This window comes from Bos grunniens, chromosome 3, assembly GCF_055505025.1.
Source record: "Bos grunniens cultivar Pamir isolate PY7600 chromosome 3, Bosgru_T2T1.0, whole genome shotgun sequence".
NCBI classification, from domain to species: Eukaryota; Metazoa; Chordata; class Mammalia; order Artiodactyla; family Bovidae; genus Bos; species Bos grunniens.
The window spans coordinates 105,370,451-105,385,463 of record NC_141167.1 but is presented as its reverse complement, the minus strand read 5'-3'; the positions used below and the strand labels follow the sequence as shown (position 1 = coordinate 105,385,463).

The following is a 15,013-nucleotide window of genomic DNA, read 5'->3' as shown; positions in this document are numbered from 1 at the left end:
TTTCCTTTCATTCCATTCTGTTCTCTGAGAAACTTATGAAAAGGTTGGGAGTAAGGGGCCAGGAAAACGTGCAGTAAACGACATGACATCACAACAGTTTACCACACTCCACCTTCCTGTAACATTTTTCCTTTTTTTTCCAAGAGGGCTCAGTTTAAACTTCAAGAACTCACTCCCTTTCTAGTAGGATGGGTTTCCTGATACCTCTCCTAAGAGGACTGTTCTTGTTCAGTCTTTTCCCGCCCTTTGGCCATATGGCTTGTGGGATCCTAGTTCCCCTACCAGGGATTGAACCCAGGCCCATGGCAATGAAAGCGCCAAGTCCTAACCACTGGACAGCCAGGGAATTCCCATGTTCAGTGTTTTTCTATCACTGCAACTCCACCTCCTCGATGTCCATCTCTCTTTCCAGTTCTATCCAGAGCCAGGCACCTACCTGGGTTTTGGAGTACACAGAACCCGAGATATCTGGCACGCCTGTATTACTGGAGGTGACTGACACACCTGGGGGAGGAGGAAACAGACAGGAGGATTAGCTCTGCTAACTGCCTGGCCCCATCCCTGGGAGATGATGATGCGTGTGGCTTTTCTAGCTAGAGCACTGCAAGGGAATTTTGGTCTGTTTTTCCAACTTCATGTCAGTCCTGAGGAATAAGAGCTCACGACACAAAAAGGTTCTCTAAGGGGTTCTCTTGCCCTTTCCCGATGTATACTGTTTATGTGAGAGTGAGGGGTGTTGTTTTTGGGAGCACCAGGGAATATAGCCAAACTTCACTAGCCTATGGCTTTCAAAACTCTCTGTGCCAAAGCCCAACAGGATTGTATTAAACTTTTCATGTCCTTTTCAAATCAGTCAGCCCAAACTCCACTCAGTTCTGCAATCTTGCTGCTGAGTGGGCTCAAAATTCATGCCTCCACAGCATAAGCAAAGTGCTAAAGGAGCAGTTCAGTTCAACCCCCAAGAGCACTTTCATTCTCAGAGCCTCAGTTTACTTGGTCCAGCTTCCCTATTGTCTTGGTACTACTAGGCTACATACTTACGATTTACAAAGCAAATTTCCATTTACTCAATTTAAGCCTAAGTGTGGACAGGAGAGAGGGTAGACAGGGTTAGGCTCTTATAGCCTAGGTGGAACACAAAATCCAACTGTTCATTCTAGTTTACAATTTCAGCTTTTCTATGAGGTAAAAGCTCTAATCCATACTCCAGCAACTTATGTGTTTCCTATTGAAAAACTCCCTACCACCATGATGATTTTATGGAAAGCACAACAGTACAATTCCCCATTTTAATCTGTACTCCTTAAACTGAAATACACATACTGTACCTCCCAGGGTATGGGGCAGTAAGAATAGGAAAAAAAGCCATCAGGTAAAATAACCCAGCATCTTACTAGTGAAAACTGTATACAAATACTGAAGAAAAAGTAACTGAAATTTTACTAGGAATTTAAAGCTTGTTTTCTAAAGATCTGTTACATCTCAGAAGGTGAGATAAAACGAGACTTCAAAAAAACATTGCATTTCAGGCTGGGTCTTTGGATTTTCCTCTGCTGTTAGGAGAACTTTGATGAGTTTTTTAGAACTAAACTGACGGAGTCACACAACACAACACACACACACACACACACACACACACTGATGGAGTCACAAAAGAGGAATCCTCCATTTACCCACAGTTCAATAGCGATCTCCATTCAAACTCCAAAATCCAAATACTCCCTAGACCAAGGCAGCCTTCAAAAGCTAAGCCCACCTTGGACAGCCACTTTAGAATCTTCCCAACAGAAGTGGCGTTTACCCTTGAAAACCCTCCCATATCGTAAGTCCAGACAGTTTCGGGGAGGAACAAACACTAACTAGGAAAAGTAAAGAATTACAGATACTAATGGATGGCTCAGTGAAGAAGAACCTGCCTGCCAATGCAGGAGATGCCGGGTCGGGAAGATACCCAGGAAGAGGAAATGGCAACCAACTCCAGTATTCTGTCCATGGAAATCCCATGCACAGAGGAGCCTGACGGGCTACAGTCCGTGGGGTCGCAGGAGAGTCAGCCACAACTTAGCAACTAAACAACAGAAACCAAGCATGAGAAAATACTTTCCCATCTTCAAAGTATCAACTCTACATTTCAATGGCACTGGAGTAAAAGGGGACAAAACAGGAACTAATCAGGTAGTTTTTTCCCCTTCCTTTTCCAGCTTTCAGGTGCCCATTTGGCAAATCACTGGTAACAGGCATAACTTTAAGAACAGGAGTTCATTTATGGAAAAAGCTAAGCTAACGAGGTGGTTTGTGTGGAAGGGTTGAGAGTAAGGTGTAATGGACAGGATAAAAACAGAACATCTCTGAGGGAAACCAGAAGAGACAATGACCTTTACAGTGAAGGTTCAAACAGCTTGCCAACACCCCTTGGTCATCCCATACAGAATGGGAGAAATGGCTGTTCTCAAGCCTAGTGGTAGGAAGGAATTTAGTTCCAATGTGCCCTTAACTGGTCTCATTCTTTCTAGAGGCTGGACTGGCTCAAAAACAGCTTCTAGTCTAGAAGCCTTGATTGAGCTACTGGTTGAAATAATTGGAGATGGAGAAAAACACAGAAGAGTGTAGTAGCCCTAAATGGCCTCAGTGTAAGCATCTGAGACGCTAGAAAATAACAGGCATTCATTTCCCTACCTATTGTTCACCAATTAGAAACCTCAGAGTTTTGCTTTCCTTCCAGCAGTCAACATCCCCAGGTTAATCCACACTCCCAAGCAGTGATGACCATACAAACACAATGTGGATGGCGGGGAGGAGAAACAGCAAGAAATCTCTCCCAGCCTGGCAACCCCTGAGAAAGCTGGGCACACTCAAAAGACAAAATTTCTTCAGAGGGCTGGGAACAAATACAAAGAAGGTCAAATATCTGGGTTTCCAGTTAACCAAGGACAGAGTTCTCACTGTCCAAGCTAACTCTATGAATGAAGGGCATTAAGAGGGGATGAGAATTTCCATAGTCAAGGAGGTGTTTAACCAAACCTCTCCCACACATCCTTAGCTACACCCAACAACTGCGAATTGACTAATATTCCACAATCCCTAAAAAGCCATCAAGGGACTCTAAGAACAATGTTCCAGGCTAGAAGAGTGTCCACAGCCCGAGTCATCAACTAGCTGGTCACGCAAGACTTTATCAGATCTCAGCCAGCCATGTGGCCTCTGGGAACCAGATGTGGGTACTAAACCTGGAAGATACTTTCATAACAACAGGTCTGAACACCATCTCTTTAGCCTTTCACAATGACATGACGCTAACTTTTCTGTCCTTTCCTCTCTGCTTATGTCAGAGACAAGGGGAAGATCTAAACTGAAAAGTGAACAGCTATAAGCAGCATGGAGAATGGAGAATTTTCTACAAACAGCTTTCTTTACCAACTAATCAACAGGCTGAGAACTGAGGCCACTTCCCTTCCCCCACCTTAATAGATTCACCATACTGAAAAGTTAATGGTTCTTTGACTATGCTGGGGTTTGACTGAAAAGGCCACCCTCCACCCACAGCACAATGTTGGCTCCTAGTGTCCAAAAGACATGCACGGAAAGAACGCCAGAGTTAGCTAAAGAAATACCACAGTTTATTGAAGACTACAAATATTTTGTTACAAGTTGAAACTACATGCCTTCCAGAAATCAAAAGCAACAGCAGGTGTGTGCATTGATGCTTCGGAGGAGGTGCTGCACCGCTTGAATTCGAAATGGGTAAGACAGGGTCAGACACATGGGGCAGAGGGAAATGAGGCAAGGGCAAGTTCAAAAGCCCAGAAGGTATCCACCAACTCATTCCCCCAAGCCACGCAGGCCATGGCCACAGCTCAGCAGGCTCTCCTCAGTGGTCTGGTTTCTGAAACAAGACTTCAGTGCAAATTTATACACACACACAAAACACAGCCCCCGGCCTTGGGCCAAATTAGCTCTCTGCCGTCCAGAAATGCTTGTAAGGGGGTGGATATTTTCTTCCTAAAAGGAATCAAATACATAAAAATAAATGAATTTAGAGGTTGATGAGGAATGGGATGACAAGAGCCCTCTGTGGGGTTGGGAACTGGGGGTTCTCAAAGGGTTGTTATAGGTTTCTTAAATCTTAGGGAAACAGCTGGGATTTCCAAAATCCGGTAATGCCATCTTCTTATATTACCAATCATCTACCTCTTAAAATTCTTGAATCTGGTCCAGTTAAGACCTAAATCTAAATTCCTGTAATAGGGCCACTCCAACACAAGAGCTTGTAAACCTCCCTACCAAGGACTGGGGCTGACCTGCTGAGAGAGAGGGGTCCCTAGCCACAAGGAGTCTGGGTATTAACGATTTAATCTCAGTGAGTCATCTCAGGATTTCTTTACTTCGTATCTCAACCCACTGTAAGTCATACAACACAGTTCAAAGCTCCACCTGATGATAGTTTCCAGACTTACTGCTCTCTTTCTCAGCTCAGTTTCCCAGTTACTGAAAAACCTTGGACAAGTTTAACCATCTGGAGCCCATACAAGGGTGAAGAACACAGATGTAGCTCCATCCAAACCACCGTGAAACCATAACTGAGCTAAGAATTTTAAAGAACAACCCTCAACCTCGACCCCAAGCAATGGCAACCACTTACTCTCCATACACATCTACAAGGCACTGAGAAAAGTAGACAGAATTATTTTATTCAAAAACTCTTACTTCCTGTCCCCCAAAAACAGACAGTAGGTGTCAGGTATGAGAGCAAAGGATAGGATAAATACCTTTTAGGTCAGCGTCCATTCAGAGGATCCCCGTATTTCCCTCCCTGCCGTCAGCTGTACAATGGACTTTGTGAAAAAACCAGCCACACAAATGAAGGAACCCAAAGGTCCAACTCTCCCTCTATTGAGCATTTGTGCCCTACTCCCTTCTTTCATCATCTTAGGCCCTCTAGATAGGGAATAAAACGAGGGGCCACATGAAGAAAGTTGTACTATGAAGAGATTGCAGCCAAACCTACCACAGCATGCTAGCTAAGAATCCATTTAACTCTTCTATTCACTGAATGAACGTATCACCTACTGTACTTACCGGTACCTTAAATGTTAACACCTGGCCCCACTGAAAGATCTCAGTAAAGTCTTGTGTAGATTTGGGTGGGCCCCTTGCTTCCCACCCAAAGTTTAGGCCAGCCAACATATTCTAATAGCCAATTTGTGCCCTAGGGCATTCTCATCATGAGTAATGAATACGTGTTCTACTATTAAGCTCCTCTGTTGGTGCTGCTCAGACAGAAACCCAAGTCAGACAAACATGAACAATCATACCTGGAGCAGCAGCACACCCTTACCAGCCCTATTTTCTCAAGCTTCGAATCTTCCTCCCTGAAACTCATTTAATAACATCCCAATGACAGCCAGGGTCAAGGTGAGCTTACCAGTGTTGTATCCATGAGACCCATAACCACTTGGCTGTTGGAAAGGGGTGGCTGATGCATTCACACTGACATTCACACCATGCTGCTTGGAAGAGGTAGGAGCCACCTGAAGAACAAAAGGCCAGCACTACAGTGAAATGGCGGCAAAGTACCATTTTAACCCACTCCAGAGACTGGGCATTCAAGATGGCTACCCATCCTGAGGCAGGCTGTCCCGTTTGCTTAGCAAAATGGCTCAGGGAATGAATGACAGTCTGAGGGAAGCAAAGCTATACATTGCCCCTTTAGCTAATTCTGACAACACGTAGTCCCTTACCCCAATACCACCTATCCAGCCCCAGTCCCTCTCCCAGGCCAGAAGTGGAAATTGTTCCTCCTTATTCATTATTTAAAAGTCATCTAGCTTTGAAAGTAGCTAGGATAGTGTCAAGGATTCTTCACTACAAGTAAAGACCAAGTCCTAGCACTTACAGGGAACACAGCAGGCCCATACTGGAAGGTGCTGGGGAGGCCAGGAACCCCTGTGTAGTATGGCAGGCTGGTGTAACTGTAGCCAGGAGGCAGCGCCGGGTTCAGGAATGTCTGCTGCGTGGTGTGGTGAGTCTGCGTCTGGTTCTGTTGGGGTTGGGCCAAGGTTGTGGCTGGGGCCGGGGAGGAGGCATCCCCGCGGCCGAACTTTGTGAGGTCACCTGTGAAAGGAGAGGCTCAATATATCTGCCTCTTTTACTCCCCACATCAATGTAGAATTACCTCTTCTGATTTCACATGATCCAGGAGAGCCTTGGTTAACGTTCAATTCTGTGAATTTTATTTTTTTGAGGCTCCGTTTAGCGTCGCTCAGGACACACTCTGCACAATGCCAGTCAAGGACTAATAACGCACGGCTGTGCAATGCTGTGGCAGAGACAAGCTTCCAGAATAAAGCTCCTATGTGGTTTCTCTGCCCACCTGTGTTCTTTCATCTCTTCCCTACCCCACCCCCTACTTCCTCTCTCTGCTTCTCCTCCATGGGGAAAACTCCGCATTGGACCTGAAAAACAATGATAGTCAATAAGGACAACAGGTCAGGCCTATAGCCTGGCAAGGCAATAAGACTGCCATGTAAGTAGGGAGCAAGAGCAGAGATGAGCAAAGGAAGGCCAGGTCAACCACTGTACTTATTTTGAATCTACCGACCCTCTACCGACCCTGATTCATGACATCCATTTTGTATAATATTTCTGTCAAAGATCTTAATTAAGGTGAAAACTGGATCTACTAATCAGGTTTCTGCTACCAATACCAACACAGCTTCCCTTTATTCAGCCCCATCCCAATCCTACCAGAATAAGGGTTGCTGGCCAGGCTACCATCCCTCCCAGTCAGCGGAGTGGTGGGTGTGGGAAATGGGATGCTGTAGTAATCCTGAAAGAAATAAAAGAGAAGAGACTCAGTGCCACTCATTATTGGCATGACACATCGTACAAGATGAGAAGCAAGAGAATGTTGGAGAACTGCAGTTCATCCAGCCATTAATGAGCTGGCAAGAGCTAGCACAAACTCCATATTACTCTTGCATACACTGTCCCCCCTGCCTGGCCACAGGGATAGTCAGGCAAGGTCTACAAGTATGCCCACCAGGAAAACGCTCCAAGTCCATCAGTACCAATAATATTCTAGATAAATCCTAAACCTCTAGATATAATCCCTAATAGTCTATTACTACTGAGAAAATACATCTTCCTTCTAGAATTCATCAAAGTGTGTGAGACATAAAGGAAGCTTAAAATATGTTTAATTCAAAGATGTCACAACTTTTTTTAAGTGACTTTCTTTTTTTTTAATTTTTTTTTAACTTTACAATATTGTATTGGTTTTGCCGTATATCAACATGAACCCACAACAGGTATACACGTGTTCCCCATCCTGAACCCTCCTCCCTCCTCAAAGTGACCTTCTGTTAGAACCACTCTCTAAGTACATCCTAATATATCTTAAAGTATGTATATGGAGGTATGCGTTGAGAAAAAGCCAAGTCTGTGACTTATCAAGTAAACATCTGGAATACTTCAAACATTAATTTAAGATCACTTTCTTTCCCTGAGCTCTATAACCATATACTCACCAATGGAAATCTTGTCTGAAGCATCTGCAAGTCATCATAACCATATACCTGTGGCTGAAAGATACAAACATGTAACAATATTAATGGGAACTGGTCACGACAGTAGCAAACCAAGGAGCTAAGAGACAAAATAAATCAACAGAACTTTCATCCTCATTCATGAGAAAAAAGAGGACATAGATTATCTCCTTCATTTTCTTTAAGAAATGAAATGCAAAGAGATTACATGATTCATGAACGGCCTTAAAGTTTTCCTTGAGCTACATAATGATTCAACTAGGCTGTCCTCTGGGTAGCAGTGGGGTACATAAGTCACACATGAATAGTTAACTTTATTTTACCACTCTTTTTCTCCTTTAGCCTTCAAAATATGGCTTAAAATTTATCTCTCTCAGAAAGGATTCACATTTTACTCTATTGGGTACTAAGGTAGTGTGTTAACTATTTAAAAAGTGCTACTGGGTATTTCATTTGTATGATAATCTAAACTCTCTGAAGGCAAAAACAGGTTTTTTGGGGGGAGTATTTACAATGCTGTGTGAGTTTCAGGTGAGTAGGTTCTCATATACCCACTTTTTTTTTTTGATCCTTTTTCCATATAGGCCGGAGAAGGCAATGGCAACCCACTCCAGTATTCTTGCCTAGAAAATCCCATGGATGGAGGAGCCTGGTAGGCTGCAGTCCATGGGGTCGCTACGAGTCGGATGCGACTGAGTGACTTCACTTTCACACAATGCAGAAGGCAATGGCAACCCACTCCAGTGTTCTTGCCTGGAGAATCCCAGGGATGGCAGAGCCTGGTGGACTGCCATCTATGGGGTCGCACAGAGTCGGACACGACTGAAGCGACTTAGCAGCAGCAGCAGCCATATAGGCCATTAGAGTACAGAGTTGAGTTACCTGTGCCATATAGTAGGTTCTTATTTTATATACAGTAGGTATATGCATGTCAATAGCAACCTCCCCGTTTATCTCTCCCCTCCTGTATCCCCTGGTAATCATAAGTTTGAAAAACAGGTATTTTAAAAAAATGTTTTTAAATAAATATCCTTCATCTTAATAAGCACTGAATACATGAACCTGACACAAAACTCAGCAAGACAAAAGACTACTCCTGTCATTCACCTATGCTCAGAGAACCACGGACTAACTCAGGGAACTCTACTCTCATCGGGTCAGAGCCAGCACAGACCCCCAGGGATTAGGAATCAATCCAACTAGAGAGAATAATTTTCCAGGAAACTGTGAGGGATTCCAGTTAGGCACTCGGGCCTTCAGCTTCTGAGGCCCAGTAATTGTTCCACACAGAGAAAATACACAACAGAGGACCTAGTCTAGGTTGAGTCCTTCCTCTTAAAAAAAATTATTTCCCCCTGAACTACAAAGATTAAAGACTACACATGATAACCGCTCATTTATTATGTATAGTCTTCCACCTGAAGTCACAGCAATAAAGACTAGGCATACCACCTTCCTCTTTTGGAAAAGATCATTCAGTCTCACTTACCGGGTAGGCATGTAACAGCCCTGGAGCCATAATATATGGATTAGGCAACAATGGCGGGACCCCAGGAGGGAGGTTGGGAGGAGCTTTTCCTAAAAGAGAAATTATATTTTTATCCTGTCACATCATTACTTTGCTCCTCCATCCCAAAGGAAGGCAATTCAACTTCTACACAGGGTTACCTGAAGTCGTAGCAACTGAGCTTCGAGTGGAGGCTGTGACGGTAGAGTTGCTGCCTAGGCTGAGGCCCAAGCTACTGCCACTATTGAGACTGGAGGAGACACTGACCACTGGCGGGGGAGCAGAGACTGTGCTGGATGTGGTGGAGAAAGTGCTGGAGGAAGAATGGAGATTCGCCTCACTCTCCACGCTCGTGTGCTTCAAAAAGGCAGTGCAGTGGAAAAGAGGAGGAGGAAACAGTGATTAGTCTAACAGGTCAGGAAAGACATTCCCTTCTGTTGATTTTAGCACACCAACTTCCCAATTAAAGAGGCTGAGGAAGGGTACTGGGCATCCTTTGCCAAAGTAACTAGAATAAATGATTAAATACTCTCCAGCTACACATTCTCCAAGATTTATCTGGTAAAGATGGTTAGCAACGGACCCACTGCACATTATCACCCTGTTCAAAAAGCAGCAGAGCGAGTAGGGACAAACTCCCCAGAAACCAATACTGACTGCCCAATAAGGAGACAAAAGATAAAGTTAGGTCTGAAAAATACATTATAAATGCCTCCTCGCCCACTCTTCTTCGCTAGGCTAACACAACAGACAAGTTCACAGGCTAGAAAAAAGTACAAATTCTAATGCATTTAAACCTGACATAGTGTACTGGAAGAAAGAGAAAATCCTAAGAAAGCCTTAGTCCTCATTACCCTGTCCCAGGCTTTTGACAAAACAGACATGCTTTCCCTGAAACAGGTCCTTTTGAAGTGAGTTTTCTTCCTTACCATCTCAGCTTAATTCCACAAGTATAGCTGTCACAAAATCACAACAGTGAACTTAATTCTTTAGCTCAAAGTGCTCATCTGGCCTTTACTTTCATAGGATGCCTAGACTCAAACTGCTTATTTTCAGGACTCAGGTTTGGCAAATCCCGGAGTGAGAATGGCTGTATCAGTTAGAAAACAATGTTCTTACAGAATTTATCACAGCATACATAGCCCCACCCAGTTTCAGTGTCTTTAAAAAAATTTAAAAAGTCGTATACTAAGGAAAGCCATTTCCAGGGCTTTAAGAATTGGCCCACAGCTCTGCAGTATTTCTGGATTCTTCTGCCTTTCTTGGCTTCAAGTATACTTTTACTCCTTTTCCTGCAACCTTAGATCTGTTGTCATTTTGCCACCTCATGAAGAAATTTTCAAGAGTTGTTTCTTGGGAGAATCTTATGGTTGGATAATTGTTTGAATGTAATAAGACCACATTTCCTTTTACCACATTCACACTTACCAAAAGAGTGGATGTTGAAGTGCGCCCAGAAGATGTTGATGACGAAAGGGTATTCTGCTGAGTAGATAACGTGCTGTAAGGATAAAGTGGTTGCCATTAGCCACAGTGCTATGGTTATTGCCTGACGTGGAGCTTCAGTCAACAACTGGGGACTAGGCTAGGGACTTCCCTAGTGGTCCAGTGGTTAAGAACCCACCTGCCAATGCAGGGGACACAGGTTCAATTCCTGGACTAGGAACTAAGACCCCTCATACCTCGGGGCAACTAAAGCTCATGCACTGCAACTACTGAAGCCCACATGCCCTAGAGCCTGTGCTCCGCAACGAGAAGCTACTGCAAGGAGAAGCCCGCACACCACAACTAGACAGTAACCCCGACTCCCAGCAACTAGAGGAAACCCATGTGCAGCAACAAAGAACCCGTGCACTGCCGTGAAGACCCAGTGCAGCCTTAACAATTAACAGAGGCCAGACACAGAGAACTAATTTGTGGTTGCTGAAGAGAAAGGGATAGAATTGGAGTTTTGGGTTATCAGATGCAAACTAGTATATACAAAGAACGAACGAACAATAAGGTTCTACTGTACAGCACAGAGAACTATATTCAATATCCTGTGATAAACCATAATGCAAAAAATATAAAAAAGAACATGTATATGTATAACTGAATCACTTTTCTGTACAGAGAAATTAACACATCATAAATTAACTATAATTCAATTAAGTAAAAAAACAACCCAGGCAAAAAAGGCAGAATATGGGACCAAACAGATCTGAGATCGTAAGGTCAACACAATAGTCAGCAAGGGGTAGTGAGCAGAGCCCAAAATAAGAATGGGTTTTGAAAAGGGAAAAAAGCCTCCTCTGTCTTTACTTCCCATAGCTTGTAGGTCATCCACTTAGATAATGTGGTCTCTGCTAGGCAGAGAGGGTAAGACAAAACCAGAGAGCTCTGTTATTACTATTCACCAACCCAAACCTCCATCCTCACCCCAAATCACCTGCTGTGTTGTGCGGTGGTAGTATTTGGAATCTCCTCATTGTGGCTCAAGCCACCCAAGGAGGATGAGTGCTGATTGGTTGTTGTCAGTAAGGAAGCTGCAGATACCGTTTCACTGAGAGGGGGGATGCCAGAAGTGGAAGGTGAGTCAGATTTCACTGCAGAGCCCGTAGCACCTGGAAATAAAGAAAGGAATTCACATCATCAGAGGAAGTTAAGAGGTGACGACAGTCCTAGGCTGTCCTGAAGATAAGAGTGTGAGTGTGTAAGATATTTAGTAATGGACCAGTAGCATTTAGGTGCAATCTTTTTTTTTTTTTTAATTCCAAGCATTTCACAGCACCAACCAATGAAGGAAACCAACAGAGAACCTGAAACTTAGGAAGGTTTGAGATTAAACAGCAAGGTAGAAAAAAAATCAAGCTAAGAATAAAACCAATAGTTTTGATCACCGAGGCAGGGGTCTTTTCATGACAATCTACAACATGCAAAAATATTGAAAGGGGAGTAAAAACACTGTAATTTAGAGGAAAAAGCCTGGAGGACCCTTACCTTCAACAGATTGCGTGGTCTGTAACTGCGTGGCCTGCACAGAACTGAAGCCATTCTGGTAAGAAACAGACAAACAAGAATAGATTGTTAGTACACCGACTCAGTTTAATTTCTGCCAACCAATTTCTTTCAGAGAAATTCTGCAAGTTAACAGAAGGATTAACATAATGTACACAACCCAAAGGAAAAACAACAAAAATTTAAAAACATGAATGGATAAGCAAGCTGTGGTACATATACACAATGGAGTATTACTCAGCCATTAGAAAGAATACATTTGAATCAGTTCTAATGAGATGGATGAAACTGGAACCTATTATACAGAGTGAAGTAAGCCAGAAAGAAAAACACCAATACAGTATACTAACGCATATATATGGAATTTAGAAAGATGGTAACAATAACCCTGTGTATGAGACAGCAAAAGAGTCACTGATGTATAGATCAGTCTTATGGACTCTGTGGGAGAGGGAGAGGGTGGGGAGATTTGGGAGAATAGCCCTGAAACATGTATAATATCATGTATGAAACGAGTCGCCAGTCCAGGTTTGATGCACGGTACTGGATGCTTGGGGCTGGTGCACTGGGACGACCCAGAGGGAGGGGAGGGGAGGGAGGAGGGAGGAGGGTTCAGGATGGGGAACGCGGGTATACCTGTGGCGGATTCATTTCGATATTTGGCAAAACTAATACAATATTGTAAAGTTTAAAAATAAAATAAAATTTAAAAAATAAATAAATAAAAAATAAATTGCTATAACCTCTTTGGAAAAAAAAAAAAACAAAACAATAGAAGATATACCGACCCTGTGTGACCCAGGGCAATAAGAGGCAATGCCCAAACTGCTGAAGAGATCCCGAACCCCAAACAGATAAAGTGAAAGTGAAGTCGCTCAGTCGTGTCCGACTCTCTGTGACCCGTGGACTGTAGCCCACCAAGTTCCTCTGTCCATGGGATTCTCCAAGCAAGAATACTGGAGTGGGTTGCCAAAATCCAATGATCCCTTGGGGAGGATGTGGGAGTAAGACAGTTCAGCCAAACCACTTATTCTGCTGGCTGCATCTGACAGTCACTCCACATTTCCTCTGGCATATGCTGTCCCCCTCACCAAGCCAAGACATAGCAAGGTGAGGTCTACTGATATGCACTCAGAAGTCTAGCAATCAGATTTTCCAAGAAAATAGGTACTGGAGACTGATTCTACTAGAGAGAATGAATCTTTAGTGCAAAGAGAATGATCTTCTAGCTCTGAGTCTCCAGGATTAGTGCATAGAACTTTTTTTTATTTCACCAACCACAAAAATGAGGTTAAGCTTCATAATCAGCATTTCAGAGATATCTTAGCACCATCTGTCAAGAAGTATAACACTAATATTTAAGAGACTTTGTCTGCTACTCTCCCAACCAATGCCCAGGGGCTAGTGAAGCCAATACCTTTGCCTGAGTCAAGTCCTTTTGGGGTGATGAAGAGATGGAGCTGGGGTACCGCCGAGTCTGTGTGGATCTCTGTTCATATAGAGGGCCCTGAGCATTATTTTGGGAGGTATAGGTTGTCGACTGAATTGGGCCACTCTGATAACCGGACTCCTGACTCTGGTTAGATGAAATTGTGGATGAAGATTCACTGTGGGGAATGGAGAAGGAAAATCTCAAGAGAAACGAATAGAACAGATCCACTGATACTAAAACAGTGGAGTAAGTTACTCTAGTAACTTACTAGAGTTGATTACAATCAACTTATAATCAAATTGATTATAATCAAAAAGACAAACTTCAAGAACAAATAAAAGATACTGCAACAATTTTCTCCTGACAACAGTAGGAATTTCCACATCCTATAAAGCCAGGTATCTAAGCTAAGAATCGAGCTTAAAAACATTTTCAACTCTTAAAGGAAGAGAGAATTTTCTTGTGTCCCTACATTCTGCTGTTATTAGAAAAAGAGGCTAAAAGTCAGTAGAAAGGATACACTATTCTTGGTCCCTTTCATATAATCGTAACAAGAACCCTAAGCACAGGAAAAATCACCTTTTGCTCACTTTAAGGAATTCTGAGTTCCTGGCTCTCTCAAAAAACCCAAGAGTAAAATTCTCTTGAGAAGAACTTTAAAAATACTCACATGCATTAACAACAATTATGATTCAATAGAGCTAGGCTGGGGCAAGACATCTCTACTTTTAAATTCTAAGGACTGAAAAAAAAAAAACTAAACCCACCTATTACTCCTGAATTCCAGGATTTTCTATTGCCTAAGATAGACTTCCCTGATATCTATTCATAGGAAATAGGAAAGGTTCTACAGGAAAGGTTTCTTTTAATTCTGTAGTACTAATTTTACCTCCTTCCTAGGAGTTCAAAGTTACAACCTTCATAGGCTTTAAATCCACAGAAAAGGTCTCAAAGTGTCAAAAGCACTGCCAATGTACTTTAAAGAGGGGGTACACATCTCTAGGAACTGTGCCTGGACATTCTGTAAGTACCCAAAGGATATATTCTATCTGTTTAGTTATGGAAAAACCTAGTAACAAAAGTGCTCAACAAACTGCTACAAGTGGCTGCTTTTCCTTCAATCAGAGCCTTGGCTGTCCAGAGTTCTAGGAATCAACAAGAGACTTACAAAAAGTTGGAAAAGTCTAAAAGAAGTCTATGACAGCTGTTTCCTCTACCTGGCCGTGCTGGTATAGAGGCTACTTGGAGCCTGGCTTGAAGAGGCGCTCGTGGTGGGGGTGGACTCATAATCAGAAAGGACAGGCTCTGACCCAAACTGCAATGCCCCAAACTGCAGGTTTAGCCCTGAGATATCTGCTGAGCCAGGCATCTCCACAGCCAGAGCAGGAATCTGTAGAGAAGATAAAGAAATGGTTTACTATAACCTTATTGTAAGACTGATAGCAAACTTCCACATCAGACTTCTAAACTACATCCTTACAATCTCAATTCTCAAATCCCACACCCCTTTGCCCTAAAATAATATCTATCGAA

At 43.0% G+C, this 15,013-nt stretch overlaps 1 protein-coding gene and 2 non-coding genes across 52 annotated transcripts in view; all 3 read right to left on the bottom strand.

Annotated features, from left to right (window-relative positions):
• UBAP2L (ubiquitin associated protein 2 like) overlaps positions 1 to 15,013 on the bottom strand; it is a 47,395-nt gene that overhangs the window by 2,918 nt on the left and 29,464 nt on the right. For 42 of the 50 annotated variants that reach the window (XM_086392828.1, XM_086392844.1, XM_086392823.1 and 39 more), the window contains 12 exons: positions 14,698 to 14,870; positions 13,466 to 13,655; positions 12,031 to 12,085; positions 11,480 to 11,654; positions 10,480 to 10,552; positions 9,213 to 9,408; positions 9,034 to 9,122; positions 7,527 to 7,580; positions 6,745 to 6,826; positions 5,894 to 6,111; positions 5,423 to 5,528; positions 437 to 504 (listed from right to left, as the gene is read on the bottom strand). In XM_086392828.1, coding sequence (XP_086248954.1) covers positions 437 to 504; positions 5,423 to 5,528; positions 5,894 to 6,111; positions 6,745 to 6,826; positions 7,527 to 7,580; positions 9,034 to 9,122; positions 9,213 to 9,408; positions 10,480 to 10,552; positions 11,480 to 11,654; positions 12,031 to 12,085; positions 13,466 to 13,655; positions 14,698 to 14,870 — 1,479 coding nt within the window. Of the gene's footprint in view, positions 1 to 436; positions 505 to 3,595; positions 4,000 to 5,422; positions 5,529 to 5,893; positions 6,112 to 6,744; positions 6,827 to 7,526; positions 7,581 to 9,033; positions 9,123 to 9,212; positions 9,409 to 10,479; positions 10,553 to 11,479; positions 11,655 to 12,030; positions 12,086 to 13,465; positions 13,656 to 14,697; positions 14,871 to 15,013 lie in introns of those variants that run through there. The other 8 variants (XM_086392868.1, XM_086392872.1, XM_086392870.1 and 5 more) reach the window with 1 other exon arrangement.
• LOC147376600 (small nucleolar RNA SNORA58) lies at positions 6,903 to 7,037 on the bottom strand. Its single transcript, XR_015161735.1, has one exon. It is a non-coding gene; the product is annotated as a small nucleolar RNA SNORA58 (small nucleolar RNA).
• LOC147376599 (small nucleolar RNA SNORA58) lies at positions 13,043 to 13,179 on the bottom strand. Its single transcript, XR_015161736.1, has one exon. It is a non-coding gene; the product is annotated as a small nucleolar RNA SNORA58 (small nucleolar RNA).